Source organism: Natator depressus, chromosome 7, assembly GCF_965152275.1.
Source record: "Natator depressus isolate rNatDep1 chromosome 7, rNatDep2.hap1, whole genome shotgun sequence".
Taxonomy (NCBI): Eukaryota; Metazoa; Chordata; order Testudines; family Cheloniidae; genus Natator; species Natator depressus.
Genome location: NC_134240.1, coordinates 46,274,311 through 46,299,359, shown reverse-complemented (window position 1 = coordinate 46,299,359; position 25,049 = coordinate 46,274,311). Strand labels below are relative to the sequence as shown.

Here is a 25,049-nt window from a genome sequence, read left to right as displayed (position 1 = left end):
GGATCACCATCACCAAAGGGGGCAGGGGATCTCTGATTTGAACCCTTTCTCAGGAAGGCAACACATTGGTAACCCCAGCAGTAAACACAGGAGTTCTACCCTTTGCGAGCCATCCTCATGCTTTGGGGCACAAGCTGATGGTCAGCTGAGGTCAGGAAGCAAATGCACTCCCCACAGCCTAGTCCTGCACAATCAGAGGCATAATGAGGGATTTGCACCTCCTGTAGCAGCTGGCATTGGCTGCTCATACAACGCGCTAGTATAGCACAGCCTGTGTTCTTTCCAACTTGCTTCTTGTGCTGTGGGAAACCCGCCCACAAGCCTTTCCCGTGTGCTAGCCACCTGAGGGCTCTGTTAGGACAGGAGCTGCCACAATGATAAATTGTCTGTTTATTACATCAGCATGTGTGGGGGAGTGTTCCACTGCCCTCCCCTTCAGCCCCTTGCTCGTAAGCCAGGGTCAGCGAGGGGAGATCTGGGCCATCTGGAGGAATCCCACTTGGTAAGGTCACTGGTAGCAGCTGGAAGAGAAAGCCCTCCCCTTCCTCTCCAGGAGTGGCCCATCAAACCAGCGTGTCCAGAGGTGTTTTCATTGCATGGGCTGTGCTCAGCACTCCTGGCTACCGCCACCCCCTCACACCTCCCTCCTGCTAACCAAGCTAGGAATGCTCCCTGCCCGTGCCCAGTGCACTTTCCAGAGGCCTTCAGTCCCGGCCATGGGGCCTGGGAAGCAGGAATGCAGAAAGTGTGGGGGCTGCGTCCAAGACCACTCTTGTTATTATGGATGCATGAGTCCACCTGTACAGCTCTGACTGCAGGATTGCGGCCGTGACAGGGGGCTAATGTGCTGCATTCCTCGGTGTTGTCCTGAGCTGGAGGTTTGGCACTGGCAAATGAATAAGCTGGGGGAAAGTATCCCTTAAGCTGCTGGCTGCCTGGTGAGTCACACCTGCTGGACTGAAACCACCCCATGGCTGTGTGGAGCAGGCTGGGCTACTCAGCACAACCAGGCCTTGGCTGGAGATGGCCATTTGCCAGCTTTGCTGGGAATGGGCACCAAGCTAATCCTGACAGGCTGTTGCTGCCCTGGCTGCTGCTTTAGCAGGGGCCTCTCTCACTCACCCCCTTCTCTCTCTCTGCCAGAGTTCCAAGGACACGGGGGCTCAGACCCATCCGTTCTAAAGCCATAGGCTGCTGCTCCTGCTTGGGCGAAAGGAGACTCCCTGCTAGGCTGGAGGGGCCCCACTCAGCTGCCAGCGCTGCCCAGTGCCTGGAGCAGCACTGCAGACCCTCCCCGCTCTGCTGGGTTCCCACTGCAGGAGGTGCTGGGAGTTGGGGCCTGATCCCCAGTTCATTGAGCTCAGGTCTTAGCAGCAGAGGGAAGAGGGGGTAGAGTGGGAAGGCAGGACCCAGTCTGGCTCTGCCTCTGGCACCCAGAAACCCCTCATTCCTCCCTGCACAGCACCCCCTAGTGCTTCCCCAACACCACACAAAACTGGGAGGGAGGGAGGTATGTAGCTTGCCGTGGGCAGATCCCCTTGCTGGCAGGGCTAGGCAGTCACCAACAATTCTTTCCTCTTACTTCCCCCCTAGGCTGAATTAGCCTGTCAGCTTAATTAAAGCTCAAGCAAACAAGCTCCTGGGTGGCATTTTCCCCATGTTTGCCTGGTGCTTGCTTTAATGACCAGGGAGATTGCCAGGAGCTCCTTGGCTGTGTTTGCTTTGCCCCATGGAAATAAAACCTGCTAATGCCCTTTTAAGTCATGGTATTCCTGGGCCCAGGTTTTCAGTTTGGTGGCTGAACTGAGAAAAAAATCATAATTTTGGGCCGACCTCAAACAAGCAAAAAACAAATTGGATTTTTTTAGCAAAATGAAAAAGTTTAGTTTTGGGTCAGGTGAAATATTTTGGTTGACGTGAAATTAACATTTCATTTGGTTTGAGAGTTTAGACCAGATGATCTAGTGGTCCCTTCTGGCTTTAAACTCAGTGACGTGAGTACTTCTTTGAGCCTGATTTGAAATGTTCCAAGCAAGGGGGTGGTCGCCCCTTCCCTAGAGAGGCTGCACACCATCCCAATACATCCCAGTGGGGGTACCGTGGTCTGAGCGTCTACCGCAATTTCCTCCTAATGTCACAAAACAGAAAGATTCATAGAGTCGTAGATTGCAAGGCCAGAAAAACCCACTGAAGCTCCAAGAGAAGACATAGGGCCTGACCCAACTCCCAGTGATGCCACTGGATGTCATCCCACTGCCTCTGAAGGCCTTTGAGAAGGGGCTGAAGCATTCCCCCTTATTCTCCCTCTTTCAGGAGAAATCTTCCGTGACCTGACAACAGGGAGTGTTGTCAGCAATTCCGTTCCCATGTAGCAGGTAGGCTCTGCAATAGCGTTCTTGCTTGGTGAAGAAATTGCTCCCTTGCTCAGATGCCACCAGATATCAATGTGATATTAACCCTCTAGTGCCTGAGGGGTTCAGACTGGGTTTTGTTTTTCTCCATTGGTCACAGTTACACCCTGGCCCCACCCTAAATAACTTGTTCCCCTCCTTGTTGTTTACACCCATCAAACATTTGTAGTCAGGCATCTTTTCCCCCCCTCCCTCTAGTCAACTCTCAACCAAGCGACACGTATTTCACTCTCACCTATCCTTGCAAATCACCCCTTTCAATATCCCCGATCCTTTTTTTTTTTTTTTTTTTTGTTCTTCATGGAGCCTTCTCCGTGTGTCAGCATTTCTCTGGAAGGAGGTGCCCAGACTGGCCTTCGGCTTGGAGTGGGACATGCACACCTGGAAAAGATGAGCTGAAACAATGTGACTGCCAGGTGATGCAGTGGGCATGGACTTTGCCCTGCGATCTCTAGCCATCACAGAACAAGTCCTGCCTTTTGTTATCTTCTGCAACTCCACCAGTGTCCGCAGCTGAAACTGGGGAGAGACATTGGCCCAGAACCTCTGCAGACCCCAAAGAGCTAACGCTGCAGTACGAGTGGGCTGGACCTTTCAGGAAGGCCAGCTCAAACTGCCCAGTTGAGGGTCCTCTTTGTAAGATGGCTCAGAAGCAGAGTCCGAGGTCTGAAAAGACGTGAACCTCAGAGGTGTTGGGATTCCTCATTGAACCCAGTCCCGAGTGTCACTTCTTGGGCCTGTTGCTAATCTCCAAGATAGACAGCTGCCCCCCAGATCAGCGTGGAGGGTGCTGCTTTATGGACCGAGTACTGAGCTGGTCGGTCCATAGAGCACAGCTTGGGGTGGGGAGGCAGGGCTGGCTGGACTGAGAGGCTAGCACCACCTGAGATCTTGTCTGATCCGGTCCCCATTATAAACATGAACACTACAGCCCCAGCCCCCACGGCTCCATTCCAGCAGCTGAGCATAGCCAGAGCACAGAGGTAACCCAGCCCTGCCACCTAGACCAAGGCATCCTCAGATGGACTGCTACGTTGGCTCCCTGCCAGCCAGGGACCTCCTGGAACAAAGGGAATCCCTGCTTAGCTAGCTGAGCTAGCTCTCCACTCCCAGAGTAGCACACAGCAGAGGCTTTGTATATTTCGAGGGAGGCGATATGGCAAAGATCGGCTATTTAGCATTGCCCAGGGGAGAATGAGGCTTTGGTCTGTGCGCCAGGCCACCCCAGGCCAATGATCACTTCCTCTCTCCCCGACAAACATGAAAGGACGGTTGCCAAACAAGAACCGCCCCTCCCGGCACTGCACGTGCAGTTTTGTTCCAGCCTAGAAGGATCCTCCTGCATCCTGGGGCGAGGAAACTCCAGCAAACAGGGAACAATTCCCCATTGTGCTGCCCTGCGTGGCAGTGGCTTGCAGACACCCACCCCAGCTGGCTGGGGTTTATCGCCAGCCCCTGGTTGGTTTAGGCTCAGCCCAGCCGTGACTTTGGCATGTGATTCCTTTCCGCTCTCTCTCTTTTAACAAAGCCCTTCCCAGCAGGGCCTGTGGTTCACACTATTGTGTGGGGTCAGGGGCTGCAGGAAGGAGTGAGATCCTTATCCGCCTTGGGGAGTTTACTCAGCCAGTGAGATCATGCTTGCCCGTGGAAAAGGAGCTGCTGCTGGCTCCACGAATCGATTTCCCCTCTGCCTGGGCGCTGGAGAAACGGCTCCAGGCAGCTGCATCTCACCTGGCTTCCTGGGGTGGGGCTGGGGGCCCAGCTGCCGGTGAGCTGCAAAGCTCTCCATGCCGGATTCGCCAACAAGTCCCTGAGCAAGGGAACGGGGGCCGGCCTCCCTCCCCTTGCTGCATTCAGACACGGGGGTGACCAATCCCCCGCAATCCTTTGCAGCGGGTCCCGGGCCGGAGCGCTCCACGGACGAGGCCTGAGCGAAACTGCAGCAGACGACCAGAGGGAGGCGAGGAGGAGCAGATTGGTGACACCAGCTAACTGTCCGGGGCTTTCATGGGGGTCACTGCTTCCAGGCTGGGAAGTACTACCCTGGCCTAGGGCTGGGGTGGGGCACCGCAGGCTGCTGAGCCCCCACCGCCCACTGAATTGCCATGGGCACTTCTATTCCAGAGATTCCCTTGGACAGCCCAGTCCTCATCTGGAGCAGGGGGTGGCATGCAGGCGAGCACAGGAAATGTGTTGAATTTCCCTCCCATCTCCCCCTTCGGCTTCTCTCTGCTCAGCCCTGCCCCTGCCCCTGATTCCCCCTCTACAGCCACGAACTTGGGAAAGGTTTAACCATTGCCCAGCCTCTTTACACCCCCACCCCGAGCTGCCAGTGACGGCACTCGAGGGTGCCTTTGCTTCCAGGGGAAACAGCATGGGCACATTCTGCAGCCAAGCCCCCTCCCCGCACACCCTGCAGGTCTGGAATATGGACCGTGGAGCTGAGCCCAAGTGGGGTCGCGTATCTGTATGCAAGGGGCGGGGGGAACATCTGGGAGACAGTGGGCTGTGAGCCACTCCTGGCTGTAAAATACAGACACAGACCCGGATCAGCCTCCCTTCGGGGTGTCAGGCCTGGTGTCCAAGAATCCAACGCTGCACAGCCCACAGACACCCTGCCTCACTCCAGTGCACCGTGGCCAGCTGGAGCACGAATGGCGGTGGGCCCTGGGCCTCTCCCCTGCCCAGAGGTGCTCAGAGCTGTCCCCTGAGCAGAGGGAGTACTGGATCCTCACCCCGACCCGGAGCTCAGGGTTCCCTCACTGTCCTATCAGCTCAGCAGCCACCAGCTTGGGACAGCAGCCGTGTCACGGTTGAGCAGGCGCACGTGAGCACACCTGGCACCTTCGGGATGCCCTGGGGGCATTCTGATGTGCAGTGATCTGCAAGCAGGGACCACCTCTCCCTGCCAGCCCATCTGACTCAGGGCACAAGGGCCAGGCAGGAGGTGAGACCCACAGCGAGGCATGGCCCAGTCTCAACAACTCCGGCTGGAGGGGCGGGAGCCATTTCCAAGTGGGAGCCTAAGGGCTAATGTGAAGCCAGAGCGCGCGTTCTCCTTGTAGGGTCCCAGCCGCAGAGACAAGACCGTGCCAGGAGGAGGAGGAGATTTTGACACAACTTCAGCATCACGGAGGAGTTTCAGCTGCTGCTGTAATGGGAATCGGGAGGCCACCAACTGGGAGCTCGTCACACACAACACAATATTGTGCAGTGTGGATACATACAAGCAGCACCTGGGGAATGGGTGAGGAAGGAGGAGGAGGGTGAGTTGGAAGAAAGAATGAGAAAGGAGAGCAAAGGAGGTGGCCGGGGGGAGGGAGGAGAATCACATGGGACAAGTCAGGAGAGATGGGACAGTGGGAGTCAGATTTCCACTGGTTCTGGCTCCCAGCCCTGCAGCCTCTCCCTGCTAATGAAACCCGCAATGGGATTTTCTGCCTGTTTGAGCTGGAGGAAGCTGCAGCATCAGCTCAGATATGGAACATGGGGGAGCTGGGCCCCATGATCGGAAAGTGGCCTCACGCTGCTGAAAGTCACCTGAAAGCTTGATGGGGACGCCAAGAATTGCCCTGCAGTCCGGCACTCTGGCTCTTCCAAGAGCCACAGCCAATGTACCAGGGGAAGGCACATGAGAGCACTCTCTTCACGATGGACCGTGCCATGTGTGTAATGGCAGGTGTGGGTGGCACCCTTTCCTAGCCCTGCAGGAGATCAAGCCTCCACTTCTCAGCTTAAATTGCACACCTCCAAGTATGAATCGTCCAGGCCCTTTGGAAATGCCACCCCTTGACCCTGATGTCCTCCTGTGGCAGTGAGTTCCAAAGATCAGCGATACATGGCATATGGAACCCTTGGGAGGCACTCCAGGAGGTTGGCATATGAGGCAGGAAGTGGCAGCAGTTACAGTCAGGATTTCACTCCTGAGGAGCGGGAGCAGGGTCAGTTTCTCTCCTTGTGTTCAGGTGCAGGGGAGGGAAGGAGCTAACAAACAGGGAAGGGGAAGCTATGGGACTGGTGCCCACACGCTCCCCAGCCACTTCCCATCCCGAGCTGCACCCAAGGGCAGCTATGGACATCACAGCTCTCGGGAAACGGGATGAGCGGAAGACAATGGATAAGATCTATTCTCCAGCCCTCGCTGTAGGGACAGTACTGAAATGTGTCTGTGCCCCCCTTCCCCCTACCTGGGCCAGGAGCAGCGTCACGGCCGGGGAGGGGGAGGGGAAAGGAGGGCTGGGGCCAGGAGCGGAACCACAGCTGGGGGCGGAGAGAGAAGGCCAGCAGCCGCGATGCAGTCAGGAGTGGGGCCAGCGGCCGGGAGCGGAGCTGGGGGCAGAATGGGGCTGGGGGGGATGCTCCCTCCCCATGGGGGCCGGTTTGGGCCCTGCTGCACCCCCCTGGATGTTCCTTCATGCCCCCTGGGGGACATGCCTCACAGTTCAGGGACCACTGCTGTAGGGAATGCCTGTGTCCCTGCAGATTTCTGAGCATGGCTGAAAACCAGTTCAGCCACCAGGTGGCCCCTGAGGGACAGAATAAGAACTGCTCAGCTGTGTGTCATAGGCCCCACACGGCTAACAGAGATTCTCCCTTAGCTCCATGGCAGGGGTCTGTTACCATCTAAGTCCAAAAGGCCACAGTGGCAGCTGTTATGTGCCTAGATTCATTATACTACTAATGCACTTTACACCTGGGGACGGGGAGGCTTGCATTTCCCCAGATAAAGGTTTTACCTGGTTTCCTTATCCCCTTCTTCCTTCCCCTTGCTTTCAAGGCTGGGGAGGGCAAAGTCAATGGCAGAAGTATGCCTGCTCCCCAACTGGTCAGTGCCCTTCTCATCCGCTCCCAACTCCCTTCCTTTGGGTGAGCTTACCTGGGCCAAGGCTGCCTTCCGTATCACAACCGGCCTGTCCTTCCAGCCATAATGGAGGAGAGGCTATTTATAAACTAATCACCTCCCCTGGGTGGGCTTATGGTAATGAGGGGGGGTGGCGTTAGACAGCCTACACTGTATATAGCTGTGAATTTGCACAGCTGTGGGACTGAGGAGTGTGTTCTGATTGGTTGGTTTTACATGCACTTGACTTTGATTGGAAGCTTTCTGGAGCAGGGTTCTCCTTTTTGTTGTATTTGTACAGCACCTAGCACCATGGGGTCCTGGTCCATGACTGGGACTCTGGGGTCCTACCACAATACAGATAACAACAACAACAACTCTGTCAAGGATTCAGGCCCCTTAGCACCGCAGGCTGCTCGCTACCATTGGCTGCTGGCTTCCAGCCCCATGCCCGCATGGTATTGGATTGTTTGTTGTTTTACTCCCTTTCCTGCTCACTTTGCACATTATAGCCACTTTCCAAAAATAAATGCCCCGTAGCTGCACCCAAGCCAGCTGCAGGAAAGCACTGATTGTTGGACTCTCTCTCCTCCCCCGCACTCAAGCTGCAGGGCCTGTCCTCAAAGCCCTAGATGAAGGCTAGCCAGTTACTCAGAGGAAGTGGGACAGCAAAGATCACTGATCTGGCCCCCTGCAGAGGCAGGAGGGAGTTCCTCATCACAGGGCGTGTCAGATAACAAATATACTACAGTATTAACGCAGGGCTGCATTCCCCTTATTACAGTGCTCTGCAAAACAGCACCTAGCTAAGCGTTTTCCGACCCTTCCATCCCAGTAGGTCTAAGCACCTAAAGAAATTTAGCCCAGCAATCGTCTGGGGGGTAGGTCAGTTTCATTTTACAGATGGGGACCCTGCGGCCCAGAGCAACTCCAGGAGTGACTCCCCTGAGGTCAGGGGCAGAGCGGGCACTAGGACTCCCAGTGCTCCCTACAGCACAGTAGGGCTAGCTTGGTGTAACAGAGAGGAGAATCCAGCCCTCACTCCGTGGAACTTGCATTGCCCATCCTCCGCCCCAGCTGCTCACATTTTCCTCTGTGGCATCGGTGCTTTGGAACGTGCAGATCAGACCCACCTGGCAGCTGGCTCGCTGTGTTTAACCAGGAACCAGTTTGACCAGCGCCAGCACTTTGCTTTTTCCCCACTCCCACTCTCCCAGGTCACCTTGGGTGAAGCAAATATTTTACACTGATGGAAGCCCTCAGAGCGGGGCTAGAGCACGGCCTCTCTGCACGGTTGGAGAGCGCTAGCCTTGGGACAGGACAGGCACAGACAACACCATTCAGCTAAATAGCATAAAGGCTTCCCTTCCCCACAGCTGCCCAGCCAGGGCAAGCTAACACAGAGCCCCACCCCCTGGACGGACCCGAGAGAGGGCACAAGAACCTGGAAGCCAAGAGTATGGGGGAGGTGGTTGGTGCATGGCTCAGCAGAGAACGAACAATGCTCCACTACACGGCTGTTCTGGACAATGGGGCAGGCCAGTGGACACCCCAGGCCAGATCAGGACGCCCTTCCTTGCTCAGGCACCCTGGGCAGTGCATACACCAGTGACTCCCCTACCAGCGCCCATGGAGGAAGGTCCTAGGTGTTGGCAGGCAGGATGCACAACCTGGCCTTAGAAAACAGGGCAAGAGCGCATTTCTTCTGGGTGAGTCAGTTCTCAGCTCAGCCACAAACTCATGTCACAGCAGGGCTGCACTGCTATCCCGCTGCAGCACAGCTTGGCTTTGGGAACAGAGTTTTCATACTTCAGGCTCCCCTGCCATTGCACTCCTGGAGAATCTCCATTAGCACCCAGCTATATAGGGCCTATGGCACACAATTCAAGACAGAGTCTCTTCTGTTCTCATACCTATTGTGTCTGGCCTGGCAAAAGGGAGTTCACAGGTGGTGTAAAGCCAGCATAGCCAGTTCTTATGCCACCCCTCCCCAGCGTAGACATGTGGCTGAAGTGCTACTGCACTCTGGCTATTTTTGACTGGCCGACAGTCCCGCTGAAAGGGTTGTCAGAGGGTGTAACTCAGAGCAGCCCCTAGACTGCTCTAACTGGCACCAGGGCCAAGCGGAAAATCAGGTTACTACAACTGGCTGCCTGGTGGTCTCTTGAAGTGGCCAGGTCAGGTTGAGTGGATCCCCAGCTGCAGCAGAGATCTGATCCTATGATTCCCAGCTAGCAAAAGGCAGCCAGCGATCTGTACTAGCCAGATCATTACAATACCTATCAGCCATTACGCTGGCCTTTCTCTTTGAGGCTGTATCTGTGATGGGTTGGAGGTCAAGCAGTCTGATTTGGGAGAAGACTACAGAGAGCTCTAAAGGATTAATCCTGCAGGGGAAGCCCCTAATAAATCAATAAATACATAAGAGGGATCAAATCCTGACACTTTGACTTTTGCTGCCTAGTCACTGGAAATATGCATTGCTCTAGCAGGAGCTGGAAAAACTCCACCAGCTTCAGTTCCACAGCTCGAACTGTGTTTTGGAAGCAAACAATTTCAGGCATTGCTCACCGAGACAATGTTCATCACCGCAGCCAACCCCACTCAATGGACACAAAGAGGCAAGTGACTCCCTGTCTGCACTTCCACAGCAATGGGTTGGTTTATTTGTTCAGAAAACTGATGGATTTCACCAGCAGTCAGTGGATAACGGGTCTGCAGAGGGGATCGCCTAGCTTGGGGATCTGCAGGGAGAGACGGAGCCTTTAAGCTCTAGATCACGGCATCAGTGAAGACGCCCTCATTCCTGAATGTGCTGTAGGTGGGTGAATGCTGCAGCATTCCTCGAATGTGTGAACCCTGCCAGGACGCCGAGCGGGCAGGGGAGTCCGCGACCGGGTGAACGTTGCCATGACGCTGGGCGGGTTGGGGAGTCCATGGAGAGGTGAATGTTGCCATGATGCCGAGCGGGCGGGGGAGTCTGCAGCCGGGTGAATGTTGAGGTTCGTTCTGTAACCAAGGGCATTCCTGACAGAGCCTGAGGCCACATGCAAAGCGACTAGCTGGCCCCCTTTCTGACTACGGCCCAGTGCCAGGGTGGGGGGAGACAGCAGGGTTCCTGTGGGAGGCAAATAACGTTCAACTCCACTCTGGTGACAGTTCTGTCCATAACTGGGCGAAGCTCTGATGGGACTCACTCCTCCTCCCCCAACTCCCACAGTGCCATGGGAGATGGCCAGAGGAGGCAGACGGTATCCTACTGAACAACTGGTCATAGCCCCAGCTGCGTGTATAGGAATTGGCTCTTCTCTCATTCTCCGGGGCACTCAACCTGGCTACCCCAGCTGCACACCGAACCCACCGAGCCATCCCAATGCTGTGGATGTGGTGGGCTTTTCCTTCTCTCCCATCCGGGATGCAGCCAGCTCCTGCTTACCAGCCTCTCCATTGGCCCTTCTGCTCTGTATCGCCCCCTCGAACTGGCAGACTCCTACGGAACATCACGTCCTTCCGGGGCTGCGCTGAGGGTCGTGGAGAGCCCCACCGTGATCATTCAATGTACCTGCAGCCTGGCCGGAAACAAGACTTCCCCAACTGGGAGAGATGCTGGGGCCGGGTGGGAAACGGAGCTCCCCAAGCCGTCTCCAGTGCTGGAATCAAGAGATGCCCCGTGCCTCCAACGGTGAATGTCTCTAGACTCAGCCATGTGGCGAGACAGCTCCTGGCTTGGCAGGTCCTATTGTTAGGGCAGCCTGGACGCTGTTCCTAGCTGGGTGGATTCTCCCTTTCAGAGAGGGGATTGTTCCAGGGTGGTCCCTCCTCTCTCCCATTTCCCCCCTCGTGTTCGCCCCCCTCCCTTTGGTCTCTATGTGGCCACGGCCTGCCTGGGCATCCGGTTCCTCTCGTGCAGCTTGGCCCTCCCTTTCTTGCCGGCGTCCATACCGCTAAGCGCATTTTTGCTCTTGGGGGACTTGGCCTTGCGGCGCTGCCGATCACCACACCACACGCGCTCACAGTACTCCTCCACCTGGTGCAGATTGGCGTAGCCGATCAGGTGCATGATGTCCTTGAACCAGGCCCTGTGCCCCGGCGGCAGGCGGGGCTCCGGCACCAGGCAGGGTGGGCGAGGGGACTCGTCCTCGTGATCCCGCTGGAAGATGTGCTCCAGCTGCTGGCTCTCGATCACCTCCAGCGTGACCTTGGTGACAGTCTGGGTGAAGCCATGCTCCAGGCTCTTGCAGTAATAGGTGCCGGCGTCCGGGCGGTACAGCCTCCGGAACAGCAGCCCCTGCTCCGTCTTCAGGATCCGCTCGTCCGTCTTCACCTGCAAGCGACCACACGGCAATTAAACGTAGGAACATAGGGACTGCTGGGCTGGCTCCGACCACCGAGCCGCGTAATCCCACATCCCACCTCCCGCCTCACCGGCTCCAACCGCCGAGCCATGTCATCCCACATCCCACCCTGCTGGCTCCAACCGCTGAGCCACATCATCCCACCTCTCGCCTCGCTGGCTCCAACCTCCAAGCCACGTCATCCCACCTCTCGCCTCGCCAGCTCCGACCGCCGAGCCCCGTAATCCCACATCCTACCTCCCGCCTTGCCAGCTCTGACCACCGAGCCACGTGATCCCATCTCCCGCCAGGCCGGCTCCGACCACAGGTCCCCTGAAGCCCTGCCCCCAGTCAAAGGGAACCTGATGGCTTCTGTGACTTCCAGACGTTCCCCCCAAGCTTGCCCTCTAATCAGTCTCCCACCCTCCCCACCTCCATTACAGCAGCGCTGGCAGGTTTCCACTGGTTGGCCAGCTGCAGCGGGAGCTGGGGTAGAGTGGGGCTCAGCCCACACACAGCCTCAGTGGAGCACTGGGATCCTGCTTCCATGGTGAGGGTCTCAGGAACGTCCAGGAGGAGGGCTGGGCAGGTGGAGGGAGCGAAGAGGGGGCACATGTGGGAAGCACTCGGGGATGCCGGTCAGTGGGGAAGCAGTGCGAGAGCCTTGGCTGGCCTGGAGCGAGCCAGACGGGGCTGATCATCAGACAGCAGGGGCCAAACGTGTCAGAGGGGCAGCCCCGGGATGATCTGGCCCTGGGGGGCTGTGTGCACCTCCCCACATGGAGCAAGGGATGCCTGAAAAATATCCCTGCCACTGTCACCAGTGGAGGCAATCAGAGCCAGAAAACCCTCCTTGGGGTGGCCTGTGGAGAGAGGTCCCCAGAGAACAGTTGGCTCCCATGGGTGGTGGGTGGACCTCGCCTTCGGGAAGGCTAGCCCTGCGGCCCTGTCCTTTCCACACGAGGACCTGCCCCCTGCAGCGGGAGCCTTGAGCCCCGACCCCCATCCTGTGGTCGGAGAAGCCCCTGGCCAGCTGGAACCCTGAGGCACCCCCCTCACCCCCCCTGCCAGAGGAGCCCCAGGCTGGCCCCAGCTGGCTGACCGATGCGAGCCCCGGCCGGAGCAGCCCCAACCCAGCATCCCATGGCAGCCTATTATACCCACCGCCCATGTTGGCTCCCCAGTGCCAGCTCCATGGGGCTACCCTGCCGAGGGAACCAGCTCTCCTGCATCTCTGCCTGCATCTGCTTTCCTTGGGCACAGCTGCTCCTTCCTGCCCCCTGCAATCCACTGCTGATGGGGCCATCTTCTACCTGCTCTCATGGCATCAGGCGAGTCCTGCCCCAGGCCCAGAGCTAATCTAACGTTCACTGCGGAGGCCGCTGCAGGTTGCCTCATCAGACAGCGAGTAGCTGCTCAGCGTGTAGAGAATGGTAGAAACCCACTCAGCCAACGCTCCAGCGCCTCCCAGCCCCGAGCACGGACTGTAAGAGAACGCGGAGGGCAGACGACAGCTGCAGGGGCATTGCGCCCTGGGCAAGGGGCAGCTCATCGACTGGGAGGCAAAGAGGAGGGGTGGGGAGGACTCTGCTTTTGGCAATGGGTAAGGGGCACCACGCTGGGTATGTGGGCGGGGTGCTCCGGCACAGGAGGCAGACTGGGGGGGGCGGACGCCTCACCTCATCCCTTCGCTTGTCATGGGGTCTCCAAAGGAACCACTGCACGGTGGCCTGGGGCGACTTGGGGATGCACTCCAGGAAGGTGCCGTTGTGCTCCGTCCCATACACCACCTTCTCCTCGGCGCTGTCGAAATCATCCACTGTTGGAACACAGACATTTGCTCAGTGCCCCCCATGGAGCGGGCAGCCAGTGCCAGCCGCCACCCCACCCCCTGGGGGACAGCCCTGACTCCGCTCAGGTGAGGTCTTCTGGCCTTGGGCCCAGAGCATCTGGAAAGTCCCCGATGACCCCGTGCAGTGCTGGCAGGGCATGTTTGGCTGGATTTGCTCTGTGGGGCAGGGGTGGCTTGTCCCCCTGATTGGTGCCTCTGGCCCCCATCACCATGTGGCACGACATCACAGGGACAGCTGGTTAAGAGAATCTTCATTTGTGACCGCAGGGCCCACGCTCAGTGCCTCGGACTGGCATGTGGGTGCAGGATGTCTGAGCTGGGCCCGGGTGCTGCATGAGTGACCTCCCTGCGCAGCACACATGGAAAGCTTGCTGGGGCAAAAACACCGCCTGGAGGAAGGTGCTGTTCAGCTCAGGAGCCCAGCTACATGGGCGGACAGCCCCACTCGGCCCAGGCATTGCCATGACACCAGTGGACCATCCGTGTGGGCAGGAGAGTCCTGGATGCCTAGCCACCAGCTGGCCCCTCTAGGCCTATTTGCACCCAGCCACCAGGCTGCTGAGTGGGAAGCTGGCCCCTCTCAGTCACGCGTGGGCTGGAACACAAGTGGAGCACGTGGGCCGCCTTACCAGTCAGGTTCTGATCCAGGCACTGGTGCACAGGGTTCCCGGTCCGGATGTCCTGGCGGCGGAACCGGCGCTTGCTCGGCGCTTGGTACCTGGCGCAGGAGAGGCCGTCCCAGGCGCAGTAGGGGTCCCGGGCCAGGCAGCACTCGGCACAGGCCGTGCCATAGGTCTCGCACTGGTGCAGCTTCACCTGGGCCACCCCCACCCGGGAGCCCACGTAGAGCATTTGCTGTGGGAGTAAATGGGAACAGGCTGGTAACCAGTAGGGGGGCTCCACCTAGAGCCCAGATCTCCAGGATGATCCCCTGGCAAACAGGGGCTGGGCAGAGCAGTGGGGTTGGGGCACTCTCCCCTCCCCAGCAGGAGCAGGGTTCAAAGCCTGCTTGGGGCCATATAAGCCTAGTCTCTGAGACTGGGTACCCACATCAACACCCGCCGTGCGGGCTGGCACCATTCTGCCTGCTTTGGCTTCAGCACTGGATCGGAAAGGTTTGTTATTACAAAGACTGAGGTGCCACGGGAAAGCGAGGCCTAGACTAGCCTAGTGCTGCAAGGGCATTGGCAGAGCTGCGTGGGGAGCCCGAGGCTGGAAGCTGTAGAGAAGGAGGGAGGTGCATTGGTGTAGCTTTGGGATGGGGGCCCAGGACTGGAGCAGCAGGGGGGCAGGGTAGGACGGAAGTGTATCAACAGGGCTGCGTATGGAGGCTAGTAACCAGCCAGGCAGATCCATCAAAGAACACATGGATGGAAGGATGATGCTCCCTGCTCAGAGTTCGTGTCCAGGTAGAAATAAACACTCCTGAAGGAGAGGAATTTCCACTGGGTGGGCAAAGAGGATGGGACTAGGAGGGAAGTGGCAAGAGGGGCAACCAAAAGTTTAGGATGAATATCAGGAGAGTTTCCATTAAGCTGGGGAATGGTCTTCCAAGGCATCTGGAGGAAGCCCCATTGTGTGATTGCCTGGAGACATCCTGCACTGGCTGCTGCGATAGACAGGATAGCTTAACACCATGCTCCTCACACTGTGGTCCCCAGAGCTGTTGCTGCCACAGCCATGAAGCATCTGCCAATCGTCATGCACTGATGCTTCCTGCTTGGTCTAGTCCAAGCCGGATGTGGTTATGGTTTCCTGGAGTTTATACGGGCACACACACACCCCCTCATCTGCCCCCAGCATCTCTCCGCTCTCTGTACAACCCCTTTGTGTCCATCTATGTCGAGCACACCTGCTAACCAGGCTGGGTTCTGCCCGACATTTGTCCCACCGAGAAGCCACTACTCACTCGTTTGACAGAGATTTCCATCTCGGTAATGGGCATGGGAGCCTGGGGGAGGAAGAGACAGCCCTCAGCTAGGACACGGCACAGAAACGACTTGCCCCCGTCTCCAAAAACTTCACATTCGGTCTGTGGCATCTTCATCCTTATAGGTTTATTCAGCTCCCTGCCCACCCCCCACCACCCCATCATCATGTATAGCATTTATTGCTTCCCGAGGGCTAACACATCTTCACTAACACAAGCAAGAACTAAAGCTTCCCAGAAGAATGGAGCCAGCCCCTTCCCCCAGCAGCCCACCCAGATCAGACCGGATTCTCCTCTCACTTTCACCACTAGCCCAGCACTGAGTTCGCTGAATCCTTTATCTACGCCAGCATGAGAGGAGATCCCAGCCCATGGCATGCACTGGAGATGGTCACACACACAGCTCACATGCGCACACACTTCCCCAAACGGAAGGCAATATGCCACACACTGCACATACAACAGTCGCACACACAGGCTTACTCATGCACCAGGTGCCACGTATGAAAGGGTCACACCCACATGTCAGCACAGGTGGTAACGTAGTTTACATGGATTGTACATGCATACTATGTGCATGTCACTGATTGCACAGACACACTCCTATACGTGCCACACTCAGACACGCGCAAACATGCAAAGATGCCTGCATACACACACACACCACTATCATTCACACACATGCAGCCATTTATCGCACCTTAAAAACCTGCAGCTCCTCCAGAATGACTTCTTCGGCTGTGGCCAAGTTTCCTTTCTGAAGGGCTATGACCTTCAGTACTGAGCCGGCATCTGGATGGGAATAGAGCAAGAGCATTGACAAAAAAGACCTTCACCTTGGCATCCCAGCCACCGCTGGGGGGGGGGGGGGGGGAAGATCGGTATCATTTGTATGACTAGCATGAAGACCTGTTTATTTCTCATGGAGGGAGCATCAACAAGCAGTCGCTCACGTGTCCCAGGAAAAGAGCACAATGAATTCAGCTAGCCAGCTGAGACTTACAAGACAATGATGGGGGTGTTCTCTTTGATGGCCCCCTTGCCCCGGTGAGCTCACAAGATGAGTGTGACAAGGGGACGGGGCCCCGTGAGGGAAGACAGAGAACAAAGGAGTGTTGTGACTATTGGGCCTACAAAATGTGCCCCTACTGTAAACTCAACCACAAAACGTGAGTGAAAGTTCAGAAGTGATCACCACCTATCATTTTTGCCTACTTGGAAATTAACCCTGAAAATTAGGCTGTTTTCAATAAATGAATATTATAAACAAGTGCTAGCCAACCAGACACAGAAGTTGGATTAGTGCAAACAAAAAGGACTTGCTGATATGATTCAAGGACTGTTGAACTCATGCTTGGTAAAACAGAAGATGTGCAGCAAGAAGTTAATGGACCAAAACTGGTGTGACAGACCTTAGGCCTAATTAGTGGACAAAATAACAAGGGGGGGATGTACTAAGTCTCCCATTTTTGTCCTTTTTGGGTTTCTTCAGGAGTGACTTTGATAAAAACATTTTCAGTTCTCTTCTCCTCCCCTTCCCACCTTGCATCCCAGCCAGTGATTTCCCTACATGCCCCCTGAATTTCCCTAACCCCCCCACCCCAGTTTTGTGAACTAGTTACATGCAGTATTGCCAATTTAGTGACTGTTTGGAAATTTGAATTGAAATTGAAACATTAATACACACTTTAAAAGCATATACAGTGTATGATAAAATACGTGTATCTGAAAAAGTATAATAGATTTGAAAAGTATGAACATAGACTAGCTTCCTTATACAGCTGTTGTTTTTTTATGCCAGTGTTAGTGGATTCATTTCGGTGATGCTGGCCAACCTAATAATTTCAAATGATGATTTGTAAGCAAAATCTAAATGAGCTCTCCCTGGCAGCTAGTGATGAGCTGGGGGCTGGGGGGAAAGTCTTCAGGACCAGGTTGTATTTACATTCACACCTAATCTACCTAGGTATCCAGCAAACAGAGCTGTGTTGCCCAAGTGATTTTGGCTGGGGTTGGGTTACAAATCACTTGAATGCGGGCGGGCGGGGGTTGGGGGGGGGGCTCGACCCAATCTTTGTGCTTTGTTTCCTGGGATGAAAGAAGTAGGAATTCATCTCTTGCTACTCCCAGTCATGACAGCTACAGCTAAGCGTTCTTTTTCTTCATTGAATAGAATTTTGTGTTCTGAAAGAAGTCGCCTTCTGCCTGAACATGTGAATGAACTAATGAGCATATCAAGTGAAGGAATGGAAGTACCAGACACACAAGAAGCCACCAAAGATGAACGCATTGCATTCAAGAAGTTCATTAACAGAGTTGTGCAAAATTATAACAGAACCCAAGAAGGATGTAGCCAACTTTAATTTGTGTGATGATTTTAAAACATGAGTTAAATCTAATAAAATGGTCATGAAACATTTTTCAGTTTTTACTATGGTTCCATACAGCTCACCTTCACCCACACAGTCTCACCCCTTATCGGCCCTGACACCCCCCTGTAAATTCGAGCACCCCCACTAATTTCAATTCCTGGGGAAACCATTGACCAGCTCGCCTCATCTCATCTTTTTCCCTCAGCTCATCCCCAAACCTGCCAGCACTGCAACTTCCTGGATGGAAGGCTGGCTGGCCTTGCTCTTGTTTAAGGAACTTTGTTTTCACCGGTGAGTGCTGAAAGTCATCACATTCTCATGACATCCAGTCCTCAGCCTGTCAGTGTGGCTATCTAACTGCCAGCATCCCAGAGACATGTAAGATCTTGTTTTGCCTCCCTGCCTTGTTGTGTTACATCGTGCCTAACTATATCTTTCCTCCTCTCTTGGCTTTTCATTGAATCCTGAAACCAACTAAACAGCATTCACCCAAGCCTGCCCTGTCTAAGGAAAAAGGATCCAACCAGATGATGGCCCTGAACCAGATCATAACTAACGAGGATCCAAGCAGCAGGTGTCACAATCAACTTGCCAGCCAAACAACCCACTCATAACTAACCAGTGGTCCAGTGTGCTGCAATCTTCAACCAAAGCCATACTTCACCCATATTTTCTATCCTGTCTTTCCTCTACCTTGTGTCTGTCTGTCTGTGAAGAATAGAATAAGGGAATGGCCACATCAGGATTCAGAGTAAAATGAACCTTTTCCTTTTCATCAGAGAAAGATTGTTCTGAAAATCAGAGTCTCATATTTTGACTTCAGAAGGAGAGCTACTTTGAGACGGTCTGATTAAGTTTGTTTTGCATAATCACTCAGCCGTAGTTTCAAGATCAGGGCTTGTTTTTACTTTGTGCTCTTTCTTGTGTTTAATCAATAAACTTTCCATTTGAATAAATGGTTTTGGGTGTTTGCCTAGTAACCAAGTAAAACCAAGGGCTCTGTTTAAAAACAATCCCGAACCCGCCTATGAACGCTTTAATGTTGGACAGTGACAGAGTTTATAAACACTTTTAATTAATTTTTTAGGCCTTTCAGATCAATATCAATACAACTGGGGCCTGCCCAGTTTTAAAGAGACACCCTCCCTGAAGCTCAGGGGAGGCAGGGAACACAGAGGCAGCATTTACAGGGAAGCAGACTGAAAACCAGCCCCCCAGAGGCAGTGAGTGCCTCGAAGCAGCTGGGTCTAGGGTTGCCAACCCTCCAGGATTGTCCTGGAGTCTCCAGGAATTAAAAGATTGATCTTTAATTAAAGATTACGTCATGTGATGAAACCTTCAGGAATCCATCCAACCAAAATTGGCAACGCTAGCCTGGCCAAGCATTGAGAGAAATGCTAAGGTTAAGTCAGACATATGCATGTAAGCCTTTTGTTGTTGTAACCCTTTTCTTTGGGGATGCTATGTTCCTATGGATCAATAAATAAACATTTGGAAGAAGGTGCTTAGAGTCACTGCATCCACGGATTGGTGAGAGTTCCCTTAGGGAAGGCTCTTACGAGTGTCAAAGACAGCTGGACCTGCAGAGACACCAAGGTTGGTCAGCAAGGGTGCTGCTGTTGGGGGCCACAGTCTGAGAGTGGCGGGGCGGGGGATCATGGGATTCCAGCCTGAGAGAAGTGGAGACATAGGGCTTGTCACTGGAAAGGGAGCACTTGGGAGAGACTGAGGAGGGGTTAAAGATGCAGCTAACCCTTTAACTGGGACAGCTGGTCTATTCTACTCAGATACCTAACAGCTAGTGCATGTTCAGCTCCACTGCGGTTAGCAATGTTGGCAGGCCTGGTGTAGACAGACTGACGGCACCATAATCAACATGGTATTTTGAAAGACCCTGCTGTGAGCTGCAGCTGAACTGACCAGGGAGGACAGCCCAGAAGTGGAGAGCCAGGGGAGGGAGCAAAGGGAGATCTAGCAGGAAACGGCTGGCCTTGCTGAGACCGTGGGGGGTTCTCCTGTTGGCGCCAGCTCACCTGTCCCGAGAAACATGACATCATACTGCCCGTCCTCAGCGTCCACCCGGTCCACCACGATCTGCCGCAGCCGGTGCTGCAGGTTGGTCTTCACCAGCACAGGACGACGGTGCAGCGGGTACACGGGCCTATACATAAGTGGGTGAGCACGGGCAAAGTGCAGGACCTCGTCGGGGTAGTCCTTGGTGGAGCTGTACTGCCGGCTGGGCTGGTTGGTGGTTTTGCTGGGACACTGGCAAGAGGCAGAAGAGACAGCATTTCAGCCTGGCATTCCTGCTCTGCTTCCCTGTGCCATGACACTAGGAGATCCCACCTACAGCCTCTCCATCCCAGTGGTTGTGAGCCACCTGCTCGGCCTTAACAAGGTGCCTTGAGAATCTCTACTCCCTGATGCAGTCTGGGTTTCTATGTCCTTCTCAAGCTCAGATCTGTCCTGACGACAGCCCAGGTGGAAGGCTCATTCCCATTAGCTCCCCTGTGTTATCTCCTCCTCCCCTGTCCAACCTCAGACACAGGCCTGCTCGGTGTGGGGGGCGAGACCCCAGGAAGGGTTGTTATACTGAATGGGAAAACATGCCATAGACACTGATCTGCCTGGGTATAGTTCATTTGCCTCAATTAAATCCCAAAGTGGGTCCCACCTCCCGAAACGGACTCTAACGATGGTCCCTGAAAGACCCAGGAGAAATAACTGCTGGGAAGTTCGTGCCAAGGCACAGCCACCACCCCTTCCTGATGCCAAATGGCAGCCCACCACCACCAGATGGGGAAACTAACCAGCCATGGCCCAGAGGGTGAAGCGAGATGGGATTAATAATGGAAATACCAGGCCTTGGAGTGACCATGTGTATCATTAGCCCTCTGAAAAGATCATTTTATGAGTCTTCTCCAGACACCTTCAAAAACAAGGGTGTGAACCACTTACAACTCCTGGCCTGGGGTAGGGCACCTTGCCCTCATATGCTGCCCACTGGTGATCCGGGCCATCCTTATGGGCAAAGGGCCCATTGAAAACTTCCCAGATGTCTGCCATGCGGTACACACAGATGGCAAAGCCTTGGAAGACGTTGCTGAAATGAGAGGAATTGGTCCACGATGAGGATCCATTGTTAGCTACTCACACACACAGGGCTAGCAAACCCTTCCTATTAACAGTGCTGGGGACCCATGTAAGAGATGGGTGTATTGAGGAGGGATAAAATTACCAAACCAGACACCAAATCCAAAAGCTAACTGCAAATCCACGGGCAACAACCCGCCCAATGAGATGGGACTCGGCCTTCCACTCCTGATCAGCTCAGAATTTGTATCTGGCTGCTCAGAGAGTCAGAATGATCAGATCACAGTACAAATCCCCAGAAGACAATGTGCTGAATTCAAACTAAGGCGGCCACCGTAAAAAGTATAAACATTCAAAACAATAAATATCATGAAAGTTACAGGTTAAAATAAGTGAATCCTAGCTATTAAAAAGGCTGAAAAAGGTCAACTAAAGTAACGAGCTAAAGAAATCAAGTGCCTTTACACAAACCCAAATCTAGGAATGGGAATGTTCACATTAGACAGCCCAATAACAACCTTATCTCTGACCCCAGGGCCTAGCAACCAAGAGACATAGTATTGCCATTTTCAGATTACACAAAGACTGCTTTAAAAGACTGAAAGATTTGCTTTGAGACATCAGGTATTAATATTTTAACTGTATCTGTCTTGCTCCGAATTATATAAATCACCACCTTGAAGGTCTGTTGTACATGGATCGGCCCAGCACTGTTCATTTTGAGTCTCAGATTATGCAGACATTGCACCAAGGACACTATTTGGTATCTAATATTGATCCATAACTACAACATATCTATCTGTAGGACCTCCAGGAGCTACGGCTATTTATACCAGCTACAGCTATGTATACGGCTAATTATACATATTTACACCAAAACCAACCCAGTGCATTTGCATTATTCATCATCCTTATGCAGCTGAGCTCTTCTACCATTATATAGTTACTAGACAAACTATCTCTTCTCACTTAGATTATATGCATTTTGGAGCAGGGACTTTCTTTTGCCACTCTGTTCAGCGCCTAGCCCACTGGGCTGGGATCCTCTTGGCCCTACCACAATGTAAATAATAAACAATAATAATACTGAGCAGCATGGGGAAAAGGGGTGGGGTCAAAGTTAAGGATCGTGTTGGAATGGCTGATGTTAATTTTCGAGTGACAGGAGAAGGCCTTTTGTTCATTATAGAAAGTGAGAGGAGCTGTGAATTGTTACCTGATGGTGCTGAAGAGGGCATAGATCTCAGGGCTCTTCCCATCTTTGGTCCTCAGTAAGAAGATGTCCTCTATGGAAGAGAAGGCTGGTCACCCTGTATATCAAACTACCCCCTTCCACAGCATCCCACCTCACATCCATCTACTCCTTGATGCTCTCAGCATTTTGCTGGCTTGTCAAGAGTCGCATCCCAAGGGATACAACTATCCCTCAGCTAGTTCCAATCAATAATTTCCCCCCCCGCTCCATCTCCACCTGCTGGGGGTTGGATAGAGTGAGGCAAGCCCCCCCACCAAGATTCTCCCAAAGAGACGAAGCCCAAGCTGGAGAGCATCTCTGGACTCCACGGCATCCCAGAGGCAAACAGCTGGATCTTGTTCTTGTCCCCAGAGGCCCCAGGTCAGCAGCCCATCCTGATTCAGCAGAGCACTTAAGCCCAACTTCTAGCACAGACTGAACATTCAAGGCTTTCTCCTTCCACCCACCCCTACCAAGTGGCCAGTCCCCTAGCCACGCACACGTATCATAGACTATCAGGGTTGGAAGGGTCTTCAGGAGGTCATCTAGTTGAACCCCCTGCTCCAAAGCAGGACCAATCCCCAATATTTGCCCCAGATCCCTAAATGGCCCCCTCAAGGATTGAACTCACAACCCTGGGTTTAGTAGGCCAATGCTCAAACCACTGAGCTATCCCTCCCCCAGACAGACAGCCCCGATCCCAGAGCCTCACAGCCAGAGAGCGTATGGGCAGTTGCTCCTCTTACCCAGTTCATCGAAGTAGGTGTCTATCCCATCAGGCCCTGGCACAGAGCACACCAGCCGGGCTTTGTTGAAGGTGCTCCATTTGTTGACCAGCACCCGCTGGCCCCCTGCATCATTCTGGAAGGAGAAGGGACATCACTGCACACACTTGGAAGCAGCCTGATAAAAGGTTAGCTTAGAGACCATGAGCTTAGGAGGTTTGAGCCACATGAGCAGCCACAGAGCTAGTTTCTCCAGAGGGGACAAGATCATGGTACCTTGACAGGAGACAGTGGCAGATGGAGCATACTGCTTGACCTTCAGCTCAGATGGGATTATTGCACGTCAGGCCAGGGAAACACTGCTCCACCCCCAGCTATGATCCCTCCCCAGATCAGTCAAGTGACTATAATCAGGGCCCAAGGAGACCACTACTGCCTGGGGGAAAGGAGGACCAAGCTGAGATCCATGGAGCACTCAAAATCAGTAACCACTTTGGCTGCATATTTCTAAAGTCAGGGCCCCAGAAATGAAGCCTCAGATAGTTTGAGGCAAAAATGTGATCCTAAGTGACTTGCCCAAGATCACACAATGGGTCAGTGGCAGATGTAGGAACTGATTCCATTCAGGCCAATTCCCAGTCTGGCGTTTTAACCCCCACACCATCCTTTCTCCTTTTCCAGGCCAAAGCCTTCCATAACCCCTTGCCTTGGCTGAGACACACAGGGAATACAGCACCAATGGAAGAAGCTTCCTATTCCTTGGAAAGGAACGGAAGCAGTTATTGGTAACAGCTGTAAAACCAGAGTCACTTAATGGAGCAGCTCTGGATTGACACAAGTAGAGCTGAGATCAGAATCTGGCCCTCCCTGGAGTCTTTCCATTAATGGTTATAAACATACCCAATGCAAAGAGAAATGAACATCAATGGGGCAATGCGCAGACCTTGCATTCAGCCGGAGTTCTGATCTTTCCCTGTTAGGGAACTAGGCATTCCTTAAACCACCTCTGCCCAGCCTGCTTGGCCGAGTTAGAAGGGAAGTGCCTGTTGCCTAAGGAAAGAGCTGATGTGTGGAAGCAGAAGATACAGGTTCTAGGCCTTGCTCCGACTTCTTGCCCTTCACGAATCCCAGCCTGGCCCGAGTTTATCCATTGGCCTGTGCTCAATGGACATTCCCCTCACCAAGCGCAGCATGCGGCCCCTGATGCAGCACCCTGAGATTGTTGCTGGGATCCCCTGTCAGGCCATCCCTCGGGCCGGCTCCCTGTCCAAGACAGCGTGTTGCCACTGGGCACGTGCAGAGGCGTGAGCTTTGTACCTCTGGGGCATGTGGGGTTTATGTAAATGCAGGGCTAGTAATCCTGACTCTGGGTGATGCACACAGCACTGAGCAAACTGAACCCATACCCCTATCCTTACATGCAGGCCCTGCCTATTCTGACCTAAGACCCTATACCATTCTGCCAGTGCACTTCAAACCTACCCTGCAGCCCCCCTGCTATTCCAGTCCTGGCTCCCCCCCACAGCTCTGCCAATGCCTCTCCAGCCTGACCTGCAGCCCCCTGCTATTCCCGCGCTGGACTCTCACGCCGCTCTGCTGATGCCCCTCCAGCCTGACCTGCAGCCCCCTGCTCTTCCAGCCCTGGCTCCCCCACACAGCTCTGCTGATGCCTCTCCAGCCCGACCTGCAGCCCCCCTGCTATTCCGGTGCTGGGCTCTCACACAGCTCTGCCAATGCCTCTCCAGCCTGACCTGCAGCCCCCCTGCGATTCCAGCCCTGGCTCCCCAACACAGCTCTGCCAAAGACTCTCCAGCCTGACCTGCAAACCTCACCTCCTGGAAATCTGACCCCAGGCCTGTCCTGTGCACAGCCAATCTAATGACCAGACAAACTGAGAATTGGCCAACCAAGTAATTTCACCAGTGACCTCAACTGGGTTTACATAGAAAGGTCAAATCCTCAGCCCAGGCTAAATCCTCTTTGTGACGCTCCAGCTATGCAAAGGGGACTCGAAGCTGCACTCAGAGGGTAGCTGGGGATTCCCCTGTACAGGAATCCCTCATGGCCCAAGATGGGGTAGCCAGTTGTAGATATTATGGTAATAGGAGTTCTGTAACGACCTAAAATAGGAACAATCCATCATCTGGCTAGCAACATAAGTTAGAGCAGCTGTGCGGCACCTCTAACTTGTGCCAGGAGCCAGTTCTGCCCTAGCATTGGAGGAGGTTGAGACGTAGCTCAGAGACACATTTACTTCA

The 25,049-nt window shown here is 54.2% G+C and overlaps 1 protein-coding gene across 3 annotated transcripts in view; it reads right to left on the bottom strand.

Moving 5' to 3' along the window:
* Positions 1–9,876: 9,876 nt before the first annotated feature.
* SEMA3G (semaphorin 3G) overlaps positions 9,877–25,049 on the bottom strand; it is a 109,638-nt gene continuing 94,465 nt past the window's right edge. For 2 of the 3 annotated variants that reach the window (XM_074958322.1, XM_074958319.1), the window contains exons 8-16: positions 22,813–22,927; positions 22,049–22,118; positions 20,698–20,842; positions 19,773–20,004; positions 16,068–16,159; positions 15,347–15,388; positions 14,067–14,292; positions 13,265–13,404; positions 9,877–11,575 (exon numbers count right to left, since the gene is read on the bottom strand). In XM_074958322.1, coding sequence (XP_074814423.1) covers positions 11,117–11,575; positions 13,265–13,404; positions 14,067–14,292; positions 15,347–15,388; positions 16,068–16,159; positions 19,773–20,004; positions 20,698–20,842; positions 22,049–22,118; positions 22,813–22,927 — 1,521 coding nt within the window. In that variant the 3' untranslated portion in view covers positions 9,877–11,116. The remainder of the gene's footprint in view (positions 11,576–13,264; positions 13,405–14,066; positions 14,293–15,346; positions 15,389–16,067; positions 16,160–19,772; positions 20,005–20,697; positions 20,843–22,048; positions 22,119–22,812; positions 22,928–25,049) is intronic. The other variant, XM_074958320.1, reaches the window with a different exon arrangement.